The following is an 18,594-nucleotide window of genomic DNA, read 5'->3' on the forward strand; positions in this document are numbered from 1 at the left end:
TTAAACTGAAAACAGTATTTCCCATATTTAAGGACCCTGGCTGCTGTCACTTAATATAAGTGCTGGAATGACAAGTTTAGCAATTCAAGTGTGTCAAAGTACTGCGTTCTGGCACAACAGCCAAACCTGCATTTCCTTTCTCTGGCACAAAAACACATGCTGTGTCACACACCATCAGGAAACTCCCAACTACAGCACCACACACCTCAGTCTGCAATGCACAAAACCCATCTGTCGAGGCCAAATCCTGCAGCTTTTGTAGATGTGAAAGGACAACCAACTTCATACATGAAGCACAAAGGATTCAGCTGCATGTCAGCATTTCAGTATGGCTAAAACCTGTCATTCCCCTCATCACAGGGAAATGCAGCTTCTGTCACAGTCACCCTCAACACCAATATCCTTTTTAAATCTTATCCTGATGACAACTTAAAAATACCTGGGCACTTACTTCTTAAGTCTTTCTCATCCCTTTTAAACTAAGTGATGTTAAAAAATACTGAACAATCTGAACTGCATGAAAAATACCCATTCTCCAGAAATCACATTCAGACAGCTTATTTTGTACTCCTTTCTTTAAAAAAACTTTTAGACCAGTTTCACACTTTTAATGCAGTCTGATCTTCAACTGAAGTTCCTGATCTCATGAACTGAAACTTTGACCAATGGTTTGAAAGACAAATTAACAAAAAGTGAAAGCATTTTCTTAGTACTCAGTGTGATGGTACAAGGTAGTTACACCACTTTTTCAAGTCTTCCTTGGAGTATTCCATCTTGCTCTGCAAGGCTCTGGAACAGTATCTGATTTAACATAAGCCAAGTGCTTCCATCTCAAATTTTTCTTACCCATCATTTTGCTGTTTGCTCAACAAATACAGTATTCGCTTTTAAGAGTCTTGTAAAACCCTTCTGGGTGTTGCTGTTCCGCTTCAGAAACCAAGCAAGCCTGAAAAACATGCTCAGTTTCACTGGAAACTATTTACTGACCCCATCAGCCTCAAAAGTTTTCACCAGAAACAACATAATCCTCTTCAAAGAATTTTCTTTTCAGCCGTAACTGAATTGAATGAATGAAAAACGTGGACTTCTTGAGCTCCAGTTCCTCAATCTACTTCCACATCTTTCTCCAAATTTAGGCACCATAAGCCATGGGATTAGCTACAGAACAGTTTGACTTGAGTTCTTCCTAAACTCCACTTACGCTCATGTTAATTATTTCAATGATAGTATTTTCAACACACTGGCATAACCGAACATCAGGGTCCATGCTTGCAACGTCCCCTGAACAGCTTTTGTTAGATGAATCTTTACAAAGTCCTGACACTTCATTTGGTTTCTCTTTCAGTTGCTGAAGACCTAGAAAATTAAGCAGAAACAGCAAAGTACATACAAATAAATAAGTAAATCAAAAATTAAAACTGTTCCATTATACCCATAACACAGGTATGCTATGAAATTTAGCTATTGCTAGGTCATGGACCAGGCAGAACTCAACAAATTATTTCAACAGACACTACAATATTCCTTTTTTTTTTTATACATCTTGAAATGATACAAGCAGGGAAATAAACCAGAAGAAAAGCAGTACAAAGTTCAATAAATGGGGTATTTCCACCCTTTAGCCTCTAAACTCTGCCCTCCAACCCATTAAATCTGCCTATCCTTACTCTTCCTATATTTACAAGACACCAGCAGTAAATTTCATACTACATTCCAACTGCACTCAAACTTTTTTTTTCTCCCAGAGACTATGGCAATACTTTTGAACTACAAGGTATTTTACTTACGTGTAATAATTGGGTCTACATCTCTTGTCTGTGTAGCAACATCAGAGGCACAAACTTGCCCTATTTGTATCAGCAGAGACATAATATCCTCATATAAAGGAGGAAAGGCTTGACAGAATGACACCAAACAAGGCAGGGTTGGCATAAAGAAAGCGTAGCGCTTCGACTGGGTTAAAACTGCCAAGGAAAAGAAAATGGTTAAGTACAAAGGAATCATTATAAAAATCCAGTCAAGGAATGTTGTTACTTTTACAATCGTAATTAACACAACAGTGTCTTTGTTAGTTGCCAGAGTGCTTACCTGTGAGTAGGGTTCCCATCACATTGATAGCTAAACGAGCCACGCTGAGAGATTTAGGTAGTGCGTACTGGATACACAAAAATGAAAGTAACTGGATGGCAAATATCTGTTAAGCAGGTGGAAGGCAAAAGAGAAATAAGCAATAATGTTACAGATTGCTTTGTACCTTCTATCCGAAGCTCTACATGTAACTTACTAAATACTCTCTATTTTACCAATGGGGAAGTTAAAGACAGAGCATCCTTAATAATAGGTATTGTGAATTTCTTCTGCTGACATGAGGACACCCCCCCACCTCACATTTAACATTAATCAAAAGTACCAGCACTAGTGGTTCAGAATCTCCCCTAAAGACACAATTTGTCCTGACATTAAAGATGAGCAACAAAGCAACACACAATTTACAATATAACCTTTTAGAGAGTAATAACAAATTATTATTTGATGTTGCTCATCATGAGAAGACCTAAAAAAAAAAAATGGGTGAAACACTTCAAAATCAAACTCCTGACTCCTCCCCCTTTGCTGAGCTTGTAGCAAGAAGAAATCACTACTCTTCAGATTCGAAAACATCGCTTTGAGGAAGCCACACATCTCATTCTAGTAGGCTTTGTTTTTTGCAGTTAGACCAGGGAAAGAACTGGTAAGACAACTGGCAAAGGAGAAATTTATTTAGAAAATTCTGCCTTACAGTCTTGTCCCAGGCTTGCTTCAAGAAGCAGTAGCAATATTCCCTGGAAAAAGACTTGATCTTATGGCTGCTTCATTGCTCTACAGAGTATCATTGCAAAAAAAGAGTTTTAGAATTCCAATCTTCATGCAAGTTCCTGTAGCTACAAATATCAGACAAAATTTAATAGGAAAATTTTTTGCCAACTGATTTATACTCAATATAAAGAATGAAAGTCACTATTGAATAGAGCTTTCATTCATGTGCTTGAAGGCAATATTGAAATTCATGAGTGTTTCCTAAGCAAGTGCATAGAGAAATGTTAGAGGAGTTGTCACAATCTCTGATTTGAAGGGGATTTAAAGAGCAGGCCTTTAATTTAAGGTAAAAGCACTACAGACATTAGCTTGATATCACAGGCAAGTTAGGACAGGACTTTTCTTAATGATCCTTTAATTTACTGCCCTTAACCAATACTTCATCAGGTTTAACTGCTCATGGTGATTCTCAAGCTACATGACTGTCCAGTACCTGTTTTTCAAGTTCAGGCTGAGCAATGAGCTCTGGTATGAAATCCAGACAGATGTGCATCGATGGAATACCTGCCACTGTCAGTGCCAGAAGTTCACATGGATAACCCTGCGTGATTAAGGAAACAGATGTGTCAGCGGGGTTTAAAAACTCTGCTTCAATTAGAATTTAAAATTTTATCTGTGTTAATGCTTTTTTCAACACTAATATACTTGTAAATCTCTTTTGTTCAGAATTACAAGCAATAGGCCAGTATCTCAGGGCACCAAGAGGCAGGCTGGGTGAGAAACGCAGAGTCTGAATCAGTTCTTTATCCTCAGTATTCAATGTATTACTTGCCTAGAAACTGTCCCCTACTCCTACAGCTAAACCAGACTGCAGTGACCCTCTCCTGTGTCTTTCCCCCATGCCCCAAACTTCACCATAGGCCCCAATTTGCTTATTTCATGACCTGACCATTATGAATGTTTTAGCACTTAATCAGTTCCAAGTCGAGGCAAATTAACTCCTTTTAAAGAGGAGTTAATGTGTTAAATTTGTTGCCATCTGGCAAGGAGCAATTAAACACACATCAAAACCACATTCATCTTTTAAAAATAGCTAGCCTTTCCCCACTTCTTTTTCTGAAGGCCTACAGCTGCTTGGCCAGGGGCAGCCTTTTTCCATCCACTCTGAGATGAACTGTGCCCTAACAAAAAGGGCACATAAGATGGATAATGTTTACATTTGAAGCCAAATTACAGTTTTGAATAATGGGCATACTAAAGTAAAAACATACCCAGAAAAAATAACTAACCCACAAAAGATGTGGAGCCAGTAATCAGAAGATGATGAGGCCAGTTTTCCTTGGCCTAGAATGGACAAACTATCTTGGTACAAGAAAGGGCAGAGGCACAAACAAAGCTTGTGTTCAATGATGAGGAACAGGCATAGCTTAGGTGCTCCCTTCTCAGCCACAACACCAAGTCCAAGCACTGAAATATGGAGGAAATGTAGGTACTACAAATTTGACAGGATGGGAAGCAGTAAAGTGCACTGGTTTAATTTTTGAGGAACAGCATTCAACATCCTTTGACACCTTCATTCATCTGTTTCTTAACCAGAGGAAACATGAAAACCACTAAAATAGCGCAAAGCTGACCTGGAAATGAACTAGTTTAACTATGTTGGGATCAGCTATATACATCTGGTGCAGCAGACAGCAGATCAGACACTGGACCTCTCGAAGATTACACAGCAGGCTGTCTTCTTCTTCTGGTTCAGGACTCTTAGGGCCTGTGGTACCATGAACACTCTTCAGCAAACTGTGGGTGTTACTGCTCTGGGATTTCTCTTCTTCTGTAGGTAGGCAGATCTCTAGAAGAATCTGCACAGCAGCACTGTCCTGTGAAGAAAATAAGCAACATAACATGCATAAACAAAACCCAATGAAATCAAAGAAATCGAATGCAAACTAATGACTATTTAAGAAACAGAAGACTGTCAGGTGGCTAAAACTTATACCTATAGATATTCTTTTACATAGAATAAAACCAAGTCAGTTCAAGAGTCACAAATCCTACAGAACATTAAAAAAATCCAAACGCTTTTTCTGAATCAAGACTCAAAAGCAAATAAGCTTCACTCCAACAGATAATAACAGATCAAAAGAGTAAGTTCAATGGAATCTTGTACTGTTTCAAAATAAGTATCCAATGGTCCCTTAAAGCATCCAGATCACACAAAATAAGGACATGGCCATGTAATTCACAGTATTCAGGGGAGACTACACTACTCATTTAAATAAGGAACTTCCTAGTAAGTCAAAAGATCATCTTCTAACAGGGACTATATATGTGACATTTTTCCAGACAGAGGTAAGAAGAGACTGTCTGTGCAACAGGATTACTCAGGAATTTCCATACGGTCAACCTAAGTTAACCATTGTTCAGCCTCACTGGCTGCTTTTCTCAGATAACATAGTTCAAATGGTCATGCACAGATCTGTCACATTTATTCACGTTTTACTGCTCCAAATATAAGTACAGAACAAACCTCTGTACACAAGCAACAAGACAAAAGGGCTGTTTTAACTGTTCTAACAGAACACAACAGTATTTAACCAACACAATGCTTCAGACTAGGAAAGAGAAGACCTACAATATTTAACAACCTGAACACAGAGGCAGTTTTCTTTTTCACAGCAACAGATGTCAGTAAAAAAAGAAGTAAAAAGGTCTCCTTTTTTAATTTCCTGTTTCTGTCTTTCTGTTTTATCATTGCCTTCCCTCACATCCTTTAATATCCATTTCCTTCCCCTTACCTGAGCAGCAAGCAATGCATTTTTTAATTCTTCCCTTGTAACTTCTGGGGCCTCTGGACCCATTGCATTGTTTTGGGATGGCCTAATGTCCTGCTCTGCTGTTTCTTTTAGATGAGAATTGAGGTAAGCTTTTGAAGCAAGAAGATATCCATTCAACATGTGTAAAGTTATATCCATCAGAGGAGGGCTCCTGATACAGGAACACATGATAAAATAAAGGCATTTCAGTAGGCAAAACAGTAAGACAGTAATAATATAAACAGATTAAAAACACTTCTGAAAGGCTCATTTGGTTGTAGTCTGGTTCATAATAAAGCTGTTTTCCCTAGCAAAATACTAAAGGTCACTATCCCTTACGCTGGCCTGCTATTCAGTCCTACTTCTCTCATGTGCAGACACGTATGTGCACACTACAAAACCAAGCAACTGCTGAAGAGACTAATTTCTGACAAACAAAGGAAACCCAAAAAGGGTCAGATGCACGTGAAGTAAGGAAAAATAATTATCTGAATGACAGAGAAAAGTAATGCAGGCAAGCTCTGAACTGCTTCACAATACCATGACGATAGCTTTCAAGTCACACTGCATTATATATCTCCCTAACAGTTTTAGACGCGTAGGATTTTTCATTTGCATCCAGGGCTGAAGGAACATACATTTAAATATTTCACCTACGGGCTGAGGATTAAAGATGTCATCAACAGAAACCTGAGTCTAGCAGAGTTGTAACAACTCAAAAGAAAACTGGATTTATGGCTCCATTGCTAAAGGGCAATGGGGGACAGATGCATACAAACAAGAACATGAAGAACAAATCAAGCTGACTATTAGGCATTTATTATGAACAAAATGGTAACAAAAAGGGGAAAAATAAACCACAACTGACAGAAAACATAAAAAAGAATATACAAGGAGTAAAGCCAGGGGCTGAAGTATATACAATTGTTAACAATATTGTTTCAGAATAACAGATGCAATCTGCTTCATTACTGTGAAAAGCAAAGTTATAATTTACAAATTCTGACTTACTGTTTGCATTATTTCATATTCTCCTTAAAAGCTGGTCCATTGCTACCAATTATGATAATTTTCACTACTTCAATTCTCAGCTTATTCTTCTGCATCAGAGCCATAAAGCAGCATTACACATCCTCCTCTGTCACCACTGACATCTAGAGGAACTAATTTCTAGGTACTACTGAAAGACTTTCTTCAGAAATTAAGCAAATCTACCTTTGTCATATCCATCAAGCATCCACTGGCAGAAACTGTTACCCAAAAAGGTGGAATACCTACAGGCCCATGAAGGATGACAAAAGACAGTGTGAAGTGAAAGGATGCTACAGCTACAACCTCAGCAGCCACCACCACCATGTGGCAGCAGCCATTTTAAGTGTGCTGCAATGTCTATTTAGAACAAATTCACACACACAAATCTAAAATGGATGACCTATGTACAAATCCCAAAGTTTCCAAAACAGAACTGGGTGCAAGGTTGTCCAACCAGACATGCAGCTGGGGAGTGTGACCTGCTGAAACAGCACACCCAGCTCACTCAGTCCTCACATCAACAAGCTTATCAGAAAAAAGACGGAACTTAGAAGCTCAGATGATTAGTCTGAAACTGTGTTTTGTGGTACTGAAAGCTTTTAGAAGTGTCTTATAGAAAACTTCTATGTTTAGCTGCACAATGTTTCAGTGTAAGTAGCACAGAACATAAAAAGCTCAAGGAGGGAAGTGCTTACCTATGAACTCTTTGATCACACCTCAGTACAATCAAGGGATCAATCATCAGATCATTCTGAGTGTATTTCTGCTGTCGGACTATTTTTACTGAAGGCTGCAGAGCATTAACAGTCATCACCCACAACCTAAAATGAGATGATGATTTTTAATAGATAATCCACATGAGAAAAGGGATCACGTAAGTATCTGGACACTCATTTGCTGTATTTTTCTAGGCCTGTTAAGAGGCAGAAACCCCACACTTCACCTGCAGCCCCTGAATTCAGCCAAGACATAGTTAACTTACGTTCACTGCAATTGCAGTAACCAAACTGTTTTCCCTCCAATAGATCACTCGCTTCCTCAGAAAAGGCATGTTCTTACCAGAGTGAGTTCATGTTTCATCAGTAATTCACCATCAACAACGTACACTATAAAGCCATACTCCTATATTTTAAGCAAACTGGTGGCTTCCTTTCCCGTGAGAACAAGAACCACCTTCCTTATAAATGCAGAGGTGAAAAATTTCAAGGAGCAAAAAGGAATTCAAAGCCAACACAGCCTATTCAGTCACAACCTCCAGTTTCCCAGACAAAGGCACTGTGTCATGGTTTCTGAAACAGAAAGTGCCATTCCACCTAACTGCACCACCACACTAACCAGTATTTCGAGCCTACCTTCTCGGCATCACAGTGTTAAGAACCATCCAAAGTTTATTGACAGTCTGAAGAATCCCCCGAGGGACTCCAGCATTCAGCAAGCGATTCATATTTGATGTCAACACTTCTGCATACGGAATCAATTCAGCAGCTGAGAGAAGTGTTAAATGTTCCAGGATCTGCATCAGCTGGGTATGATTTCCAGGCAGCATGGAAAATGCTGTGAAATGAAGACAATGGGATCTTGGTAAAAGTGGACTTCTGACATTTTTTCTGACTTGGCAGCAGCACACTTTCAGTACGCAGATGCAGTGTGATCGAATGAATGCAATGGCTACACGCTTCCAAATCAACTATATTCCAACCCATTTAAAAAGAACACTGCTCACTTCAGATGAAGTAGTTTACCTTCCTGGAGCTGTTTGGGAGAGTGATTCTTTGCAATGTTTGTAAGAAGCATCCTCCTCAGTAAGGCATCAGTGCCCGTGATCTGCTCCTCACAGATCCAGTCGTCCACAATGCAGAGGTGTGGATAGTTAGTTGCAAGAAGGCGTAACAGCGCAGAATGCAAGCCTTTAGGGGTATTAAGAGAGTACACACCTTAGATTTGAGCAGCTACATCTTTCACCCCAACATATTTGTGCCCATCATTTCAACAACAGACCTTAACCGAATCACTGCCAAGAAGTTCAAAGTGCTTGTGTGTTTATAGCCTGATATTCTAACTGCAACAGAAAGGAAAAGTTACCTTTTGGGAAGATGGGAGGACCCTACAGGAACTCTTCAACTCAGTCTGGAACACTTTCTAGGATTCTCAGGGAATTCCTACTCTAAAACCTACCCCAGATCGGCAAGGCCTACTCTAAAAAGAACTGCCTTCCTCAACTATTACTCTTAAATCATATATGTAATCTCATAGCTACTACTGACAGACTTTAAAAGAAAGAGAAAGGAAGGCACACTATGGAACAGACAACGGCTGCTGGGCTGGAAGCATGCTTAGCCTTCCTTCTTCACACACATTACACTTTCACACACAGATATACCTCCCAGTTCCTGCTGCAATCCTTGTGCTTGCCGGATGAGGTATTTGATTGGAATCTGATCCATTAAGGCTGAAGAGTAAGACTTGGGTTTTCTCTGCATGGCAGCTGTAAGGGAAAAGGACAAGAAACCACATGTAACAGTTAAAGTAGGGAAAAAATTATTTCCCCAATCGAATCAATAAAGAAAACGTAAAGCACTTGTTTCTATATTATCAGGGTAAAACAGAGACAATCCCAAATAACACATCTCATTCCTGTGAAGGTATTACGTTAGGCTATTCAGGAAACCATTTCTGTGAAGATTTCCATTTACAGATTTCCTGGCATCTAGATTTGTTTGCAGGGTCTCCATACTATCTTTGACCAAGTCCAGCTCATTTTGAGATCATAGCTCAAATGTGCGCTTTCTTTATTCAAGGGTTTTACAAATGGTTATCGGTTGGCACCTGGAATTCAAACTGTTGGCACACAAAACACCCTGTAGTGAGGGAAGTTAGAAATGCAGGAAGAACCATCATTTATTTTATAGTACTTTGCCCTTTCTCAAACAGCACTGATGAATGCTGCAAGTTTGGCACCCTAAAGAGGGCAGGTAAAAACACCCACCCGACATAAACACTATGTTTTCAATGAAATTACACTCCATTAATAAACTACACCTCATTCTTTAAGGACTGATTTAAAGAGATCATTCAGCATTGTCAACTATAAAATCCCAACCCAAAGAAATATATGTGCAAGTTTGATGACACATGAATAGACAACAATCTGAAGGAATTAAGAAGTCTGGCAACTTTCTGGTTAGCTCAGACCCCTTTTAACCTGGGAAACAAATTACTCAGCTACAGAGTTTTAGCAGAAACTTTTCTCTCCCAAATTCGTACAGCAATGCTGTATTTATTACAAGAATCTAAGCTTTCTATGCTGTGTGAATCGACAGAAACATGAATTCTAGTTATTGTAAGAATTCTTCTCTTTGCATATAAATTGCTGTTCATCTGTCTTCCATTGCTGCACTCATATGTACCTAGTATCTTTGTGCTTGCCAGAAGTGCTTCTTCATATGACAGGACATAGTAGAGGACAAGCAATTGCGTTGTGATGCTGTATCGCTGAGTAAGACGAGTATTTTCTCCCTGTACATAAAACCAAAAGAGAAAGGTCATACTGCATTCCTGATACTTGAGGACAAAAAGTGGCATTTCCTTGCAAACATGAGAAAGACCAGGCAGCAAGCCTTGTGTAAAAATACTGAACCATACAAGGTCCAGGATTAAAGTTGCAGGAAACTTGAATGAGTTTCAAAAAGAAACTGTATTTTTGACATCTTGGGATGCTAACAAGGAGTAATCCCAGGATTCTGATGCAAGTCAATGCTTGCCACTCATTCTACATTTGTCCAAGTGACCATTCTTATGCTTCTATCATGAAAATGCTTCTTTCAAAACTAGCTGCAGTGCTTTAGTTAAATAGCATCTTTATCTAACAAGATCAAATCCATACCAAAAACATACAAAAAATCCTACATAAACACCTCCACTTTTCAATCCATGAAGTGCTTTTCTTTGCGTTTTTAAGATTTGAGTTGGTGAGTTTGCAAGAAAATGGGCAAGACAGGGACAAATAGCAATCCTCCTAAAAATGTGAGTACCACTAACAAGGTTCACTTCAAAACACTTGACCACCCCTGTAGCAGGAGGCAGTTTACTATACAGGCATTAAAGACAAAAAAGTGAGGCAACTTGCTAAATCAGCATCACGCATATATAAAAAACACTGCACATATATATAAAACACTTCAGATCAAAGTACATGACAGAAGCAAACAAACCATTTACCCCAGTCAGTCCTTGAAAAACATTCAGTATCTCCTGCTCTGTGACAGGCTGATTCGTGGCCTCTGGGTTGGATTTAGATGCAGGAGTAAGAATAGAGTTAATGTAGACATCAATGAGAGGAAGCAACTGAGGATGGAGTGGAGTGGTGGTTTCACAGAGCTGCCGATAGATCCAGTCCTAGGAAAAACATGCCATTATCTGTTCAGTTTCAAAGCTGAGAGCAATTTGGTTTAGCTGCAAATACACCCCTTTTAACTAGTCACAAAAAATGTAACTGAATGAGGCTTGGATTCTGGAAAGCATAACACCAGTTCTGAGTTGGGGCTGGTCATAAACTATATCCTGTGCATCATGGACCCGGCCCTGCACAGACCCACCAATAAAACTTGTCCTGGCTGGAAAAACTGTGATTTTGTTAAGCGCAGACAGGGGGAGACAGATAATCCTCTTATCATTTTTAATTTCACTAAGTTGTGGCCTCTAGATAACAGAGCTAAAACTGGGTACCCTAACTTAATATGCAGCCCCTTCTTCAGTTACATGGCAATAGGCTATAAGAGTCATCAAGAACTCTTCCTAAAATTCAACCCAAAAGACCCCCCCCTGCAAAACCTAGTCAATATTATGAGCAGAAATAAAATGAAGGTCATACCTTAATGGATACTTTGTGCTTGGTGAATGATCGGCTTTTTAACAGCTGGTAAATGCAGTGAATAGGTAAAAACCCAGTAATGTTGGCACTGAGATTGCCTGTAACAGGCACGCGAACTGCGTGGGCTGTAACAACCTAAGGAAAGTTGCAATTAACACCAAAAAAAAAATACCACAACTGTTCAACTTCTCACAGTACATAAGCACAAGGTGACAAACACACACAGCTACAGTCTTTCTGGCATTTACTTAGTTTTGGCTGTTTGGAAGCTGAAGAACATACAGCACGTGCAGAGCGGTAGCACATGTACAACACTTGTGAATGATCTCCTGCTACTGCAAAATGTAATGTCACAGTGACAAAAATGGTTCCTTTGCTTGGCTGCTATTTAAAAAAGCCAAGTGTTCAAAAAGCATACTCAGATCAGAGTAGAAGAAGAGCAAGCCAAGGCTCTTCAGTACCATCAGGGCTTGGATTCCTCTTGTAGGTCAAACTGATTACAGAGGAAAGAAAAAAGAGCAAAAGGATAAAAATAAGGGGGGAAGGGGGGGTGGGAAGGGGAAGAAGAACCAGGCTTAAAATACCTGTTCAGTGAAAATCTCTTGGGTGAAGATTGTCTTCATTCTGCTGAGTGAGCTGGGCTTAATAACAATCTGAAACGAAGAACAAAGTACTTGTCATTTCACGTTCTGGCTTTCTTGTACATGAGTACTGCATATGCCTTTTATAAAGCGCTAACTTTTCAACTTTCTAAACTTGTTTTCACTGGGATACCCAGAGAACATTCACATCTACACTTCACAGGTAAAACACAAACATTTCAAACGTCACAAGCTCATCACTCCCTATCTTCCTTACCCAAAACCCACCTACCTAACTTTCACATCTGATGAGACGCTGTTTCACCACAGTGATGTGAAGGCAAGTCTCCCTTGGTAATTTTCAGAAACTAATTATTACCCATCTCCATATTTCCCTAAACTATTTAGGATAAAATATTTACAGCTTAGTATGGAAATTACTTCAATTAGTCTTCTAAAATAACATCATTTCTTGCAAATAATGACCTCAACAGGTAAGCACTTTCAGAATGTACATATTATGTTTTATCATAATGTTGCTCTGTATGAAGAGGAATGCATAGTTTAATGTTTTTCTAGAGGAACTCATTTATCTAGGTACTTTTTTTTGCTTTACATTTGCTTTAAGTATAATAGCAAAACTAAAGTTCTTTACGTAAAAACTGAGGTAGATATAAGAGTATAAATACACAGGAAAAAGTTAAAGAACAGAGAAACATAGGTGCTAGAAACAGTTTAGGACTTACCTTCATTCCCAAGGTGGAGCAGACCAAATCAATGATAGCACTGAGCTGGTTACTGTGAAAATACATGGCTACCAAGAGAAGCATCTCTCCAAAAGAAGCAGATACACCTGAAATGCTAATGATAACAAAGAGGAGTTGATTTCCAATAGGACATAAGTAAATGTGCCATTATTGGAATGATTAAAAACAAAAGCTGCCTGCTCCTACCTTTCGAAGTACGCTTCTTCCTTTATCATCCAACTGAGCCACATAACCATGAGCTGCTCTTGTTCTGGGGTGCTGCTCAAAGAAAATCCTTATAAGATCCTTTTCCCAGGAAACACCGCTAGTTTTGCTAACAATCACTAGAAAAGCCAGTACTGGAGGAATCTTAAGCCAGGAGACATTCTGACACCTTCATTTTGGCCTCACTGGTATTTAGCAAAACCCACTCCAAACGAAGCTAATGCCAATGCTCCCCTCTCATAAGTTTTGCTATAAACAAAAGGTAGACCATAGTCTGAGCCAAATCCCTTCAATCAGCATACAGAGGTTTGTATAAAGAATTAGGAGAGAAAAACTGCAGCTCTGGGGAGGTCACTGCCCTAACAGTGCTAAAGCATTAACATCTTTACTAAGCTCCTCCTCTATTGAGAAGTACCTGACAAGAGTGGAGAAGGCCAGAAGCATACAAAAGGAAAGAGATACAAAGCGAACACCAGCTGGAGTTGCGGGAGGCCGGCTGGTCATTAGCTGCAGTAGCTGCTCAGCTTCTTCATCAGTTGGTCTGAATAGGACAGAGGAAGAACAAAAGCCACACTGCTAATTTAAAAGTGAGGAGATTTCCCATCTCATCACATTTTCTCTGTTATTTAATCTGTTTATCAAGTTGCTATCAATAAATATCAAGATTAGCTTGTAATTCTCTTTAAAGACACAAAAATCTCTGTTAAGAGAGAATAAGGAGAAAACTTCACCAGGATATAATCTTGCCTATTAGCATTAAATACTTAAATTAGAACTAACAGTGTGTAAAGATGATACATTAGCACCCTCTAGAAAGTAAAAGCAAAGGAACAGAAATTCAGAATTCGTACACTGTTTGTTGCTAGGGCTTTTCACTACTTTCTCTTCTACACACTGCTCCAACCACTTGGGCTTAGACTTCGTTTAACGAGTCTGTAGAACTGATTTTGCAGCACTGAAGAGAGCACCACATCTACTAAATTATTTTAGATGAAAACAAACAAAAAGAAAATCAGTAAAGTTGATAAATGGATCTTTACCATCAGAATGAAAAAAACCCTTTCCTACTGAGAATAATACTGGAAAGTGAAAACCACCCCTCCCTCCATGAACCGTGGCATTACTTATTCTTACAAATATTTGCTCTCGCCAGCTCCAGCCCTCCACATGAGAAGGGCCTCCCCTAGTACCAAAACTGGCGAGTCCTGCCAAGACTGTTCCAAGGACACAATGGCAGTAAGAGACAGCTCATGTTAGAAGTGCACAAAGCTCTCAACCCCTGTTTAAATGGACAGACAGTGAATAAAGAACACAGAGCATTAGAATGTTCATTACTTCAGCCCAGCAATTCCCATCAAAGCGCAATAGAGACGTAACAATGCACTGGCTTTCACGACATGCTCTTCCTTCAGTCCTGAATACACAGACACATTTGGCTCCATATCAACATCTGCTTCTTCAACAATGTGTGTGCTGCGAACCGTGGGAAGGATTCCCATGAGCTCCAGGAGCAGCTGCCTCCTCATTTGCCAAAGCACAGAACTGATATTATCTCTTTTTCTCTGTGTAAGAGGTTAAAAGATGAGAGCAACAATGTAAAATTCATCCCATTGAACAATGTATTAAACAAAATCTTCCGTAATGATGAAGTCAAGAGAAAAAAACAGAGGGGGAGGGGGGGGAAGGGGATGAAGAGTTCTTTTTAGATAGAATTTTCAGTACCAGGGCAACAGCAACACACGACCATATTATAACAGCTTATTACACCAAAACACAATCTTTAACTAACTCCTTGACTAAGGAAGTCAAGGCACAACTTCCTATTGTGAACACTGAGGATGAATATATTCATCAGGTAAACATTAGAAGCTTACAATCCCCTGGTTTCCATGCCTGAAAATCTCTCAGAGGAACAACTGAAAGCTGTTACCTTCAGGGACACTATTTATAGACTCAATGGTCCCGGAAGAAGAGGTTGCCTTGTACAAGCAGCTCCAAGACAGGATTTATTTGCATTTGGACAAATAGGGGTGCCCACATCCAGGGAAGTTACCACAAGCGCTAAGAGCAGCAGAATATTCAAAGGTCTTCATACCTGTTGGCCATTTCGGATAAAAGTTCCAAACCAGGTTCGAACCTTTGCATTTGTTCCAAGTAGCAAACCACTCACAAAACACACCAGGTCACTCACTCCATCATCCGAAGATTCATTTTTGGTGTGATCCAAGGTCAAAGCCACACCAAGACCTGGTAGATGACACTCTTCCACCTAGATAAAATGCTCAGGTTCGATGATCTTTGTTGTTTTTAAAGCTCCAATAATGAGGATTCTCATGACAGACTAATGACAGACTTACAACCATGCCCCGGACCCTCAGAGCTTGGGAAGGGTTCATTTTACACAGGTGGCGGAGTGCTTCTGTCCGACGTCGGCCTCCAACACTTTCCTCATCCTGCCGTTCTCCATTCTTAATCAAACCTCTGCAGACTGAATATGCAACGGGAGGTGTAAGAAAATCCAGCCTTTCCAACAGAAAGCCACATGAACAAAGCCACACAAGCCACACCATTCTGTTCAGCTCACTATCATTTAGTAGTTGGGCCACACAAACTTTGTCTGGGCAAGAACACATGATCTACACTAAATAAGCAAAACAAGGAGATAGTCTTTGTCCTCAGAGAAATTACAGGGTCATTACAGATTTATGTGTCCTCTAGTTACTACTCATACTCTATCTGTACCTTGTGAATCTGGCAGCCCTGGAGACTGAAATCTTACTGTGAGATAAGGGATGCTAAACAGGCACCAGCAATACAAATTTCTCACTTCATAAGGGACAAGAACTACTGACAAGGCCAGATCAGGTTTGTAGTCCTGGTCATTCATCACTGAGTCAGCCTTTATGGTGACCTACACATGAATAGCTGCAACATCCACACAATGAGTCTACAAGAAAGGGGAAGCAACATGAGAATGGAAGCCCATCAGCATCTCTAGGTATAAATGTATTCAAATGTATTTTGCAAGCCTCTTCAGCTCAAACATGTATGAAACATGGGTTAGCCCAGAATTGGCTGTATTGCTAGAAACCATTTAGAAAAAGTTACCTGGACAAGAAGAAAGTGTAACTCACCCTCATTGAAGCTATCAGGAACGTTGGCCACCAGAAGGCAGAGGAACCAGGCTCCATTTTTAACGTGCAACAGAGCTTCAGCCACATCAACTATTGGCAACAGCGATGGCAGCTCTGGATGAAAACAGGGGTTTGAAAGTCAAGAGTGTTTCACTGTGAAACAAGTGAAATCTTGCATTTAATATGCAAAATAATACACTCAAGCCAATGAATGGAAAAAACAACCGATGATCTATTCCTCTCTTCAAGAGCTTGACAGCCTAGATTAACCTTAAATCAGTCACAGTGGCTCCAAGCGATTTTGTTGCGTTTGTAAGAGGTTAGAAAACACTACAAATTCAGGACACTTCACCTGCTTGCAAAATGCAGAGAACATCTGCTGCCTCTTCCAGGTAAACAGGGCTCTCAAAGAGCTCGGAGGACTTGAGGAAAAATTCACCATTGGATTCCGACACCTACAAGACATTATTCACCATCACCAACGAGGTTTCATGAAGCGATCTGTCTATTCAGTCTTCTATGGCTTTAAACTCAGCAGACTGAATACATGAAACCTGCCAAAACGTACAGCTGTCAACACAGAGCAGGCGCGAAAAGCATTTAGAATGAGAAATATTTACACAAGGAAAATAAAGTGAAGTGCTGGACTGGGGGGGGGAAGGGGGAACCAGGAAGGAGAAGTTCAAGAAATAAGGTGTCTGATATCATACTGCAATAGGAATAAAGAACTGGATGGAGAAACGTCATAATTTTGTTTTCAAACATGATTTCTGCACTGATGCTTCACAAAATCATACTATATTTGAGTACAGCACATTACAAAGTCTTTATCAGACTAGCGAACATCACCCTCATTTGTTCCAAGGAAGAAAGACTTCCTATAGGAAGTGGAGGGATACTGAGGGCTTTATACCCAGGTCTCAGTTCAATCAGACTGAGACTTCAAGTTTTGTTGAAGCAGATGAGAACTGTAGTACCCACACACAGCAGCAGCAGCGCCAGAACCAGAGAGCACATCAACCCATCCAGAGTGCGTTTCCCTGCTGTTAAGACTTGTAAACGCCCAGAAATAGAGAAATTTACCTTATTCATAATTGCCAGTAATTCACTAAGTACAAGGCGAAGCCGACGAGGTGAATCGCTGTGCTCAAATTCCAGCGTCAGCCCATGCTGAAGCTGTGACACCAAGATGCTTTCTCCACTACCTCCTCCCAGCTTGTGCCTAACAGACAATTAAAACCAGCCATTAAACAGCAGCAGCTAAAGGAAGGTGCAATCCTGCAGGGATTTCTTCTATCTTGCCAATGCCCAGAAAAGGCTGCGTTAACTGCAGCACATCATGGAATGGAATTCCATAGCCAACAAGCTTCAAGCACCTCCACTCTGACCACAGTCGAGTGAGATCCATGGGCCCCCGATTCCTTTCTGTCCCCCCCTCCCCCCAGCCTGGGCACCTCCCCAAGCACTTCGAGAGGGAGAAAGATCCCCAGCGGAACCATTTGGGTTGGAAGGGAGCTCTGCAGATCACCCACTCCAATTCCCCTGCTAGGGCAGGGCCACCCAGAGCAGGAACGCGTCCAGGAATGTCTCCACAACGGCCCTGGGCAGCCCGTGACACCCAGCCCCCTGCTCCGTCCAAACCCGGGGTGCTCCCAGGAGGCTCCCGAGGGACACGGAGGGCCAGGTCATGCCGCGCTTCAACAGCAGCAACGAATAAAGCAGCCGGAGAAGCCACACGGCGGCTTTCGCCACAGACGCCGCCACGCTCTGCACTACCGGAGCTGCTGCTCTTTGCTGGCGTCCTGCTCCAGGGCGTGGAAGTCCACGGACAGCAATGCCACGATGGAGTTGACCGCCTCCACGCCCGACAGGAGCCGCAGGATGAGCTTCTTGTCCTGCGCCCAGCTCTGGCTCTGGTCGGCGGGGGCGCACAGGGCCATGCGCACCAGGCAGGGCAGCAGCAGCCGCAGCTCGGGGTCGCTCAGCGCGGCCAGGCGCACCACGTCCACCTTCTGCATCGCCTCGAAGGCGTAGGGGCTGACGAACTGCAGCCCGGAGCACTCCGCCATGGCGGGGCTCCCTTCCCCTCCCCTCACGGCAGCCCGCGCCCCGCCGCCGCCGCCGCCACGACTTCCGGCGCACGCTGAGCGCGTCACTGCGGGCCGGGCGCAGGAAGTGAGGGCCGGTGGATGAGGGGGCGGCAGAGCGAAGGCTTCGGGAATGATTTATTCCGTTTGGATTTCTGTCAGAAGTATGAACTTCTCCGTCTCCTCTGGCGCGATTCAGCTCTGTGTTTGTTCCGTGACCGCTGCACTGGTAGTTGTTGTGATAAAGAACCCTGCCGCGGCGCACGGCGGCTCTGAGGGAAGGGGAACGGCTCCAGCGGCTCCCTCGGCG

General features: G+C 41.4%; 1 protein-coding gene across 1 annotated transcript; it reads right to left on the reverse strand.

Annotated features, from left to right (window-relative positions):
• Positions 1-1,094: 1,094 nt before the first annotated feature.
• INTS2 (integrator complex subunit 2) lies at positions 1,095-18,311 on the reverse strand. The gene is made up of 24 exons (XM_057407118.1): positions 17,974-18,311; positions 17,281-17,419; positions 16,550-16,652; positions 16,198-16,311; positions 15,421-15,551; positions 15,159-15,332; positions 14,399-14,625; positions 13,479-13,604; positions 13,046-13,117; positions 12,839-12,953; positions 12,096-12,164; positions 11,512-11,646; positions 10,860-11,036; positions 10,049-10,157; positions 9,022-9,126; positions 8,384-8,548; positions 7,994-8,195; positions 7,337-7,462; positions 5,592-5,781; positions 4,431-4,673; positions 3,290-3,397; positions 2,089-2,194; positions 1,788-1,964; positions 1,095-1,356 (listed from the first exon to the last, which is right to left on the reverse strand). The coding sequence occupies exons 1-24, from the start codon at positions 18,264-18,266 to the stop codon at positions 1,187-1,189; spliced, it is 3,576 nt and encodes a 1,191-aa protein (XP_057263101.1). The 5' UTR covers positions 18,267-18,311; the 3' UTR covers positions 1,095-1,186.
• Between the last annotated feature and the right edge of the window lie 283 nt (positions 18,312-18,594).

Source organism: Pezoporus wallicus, unplaced genomic scaffold, assembly GCF_028554395.1.
Source record: "Pezoporus wallicus isolate ANWC-B61680 ecotype Strahan unplaced genomic scaffold, APGP_CSIRO_Pwel_v1 contig_10389, whole genome shotgun sequence".
NCBI lineage: Eukaryota > Metazoa > Chordata > Aves > Psittaciformes > Psittacidae > Pezoporus > Pezoporus wallicus.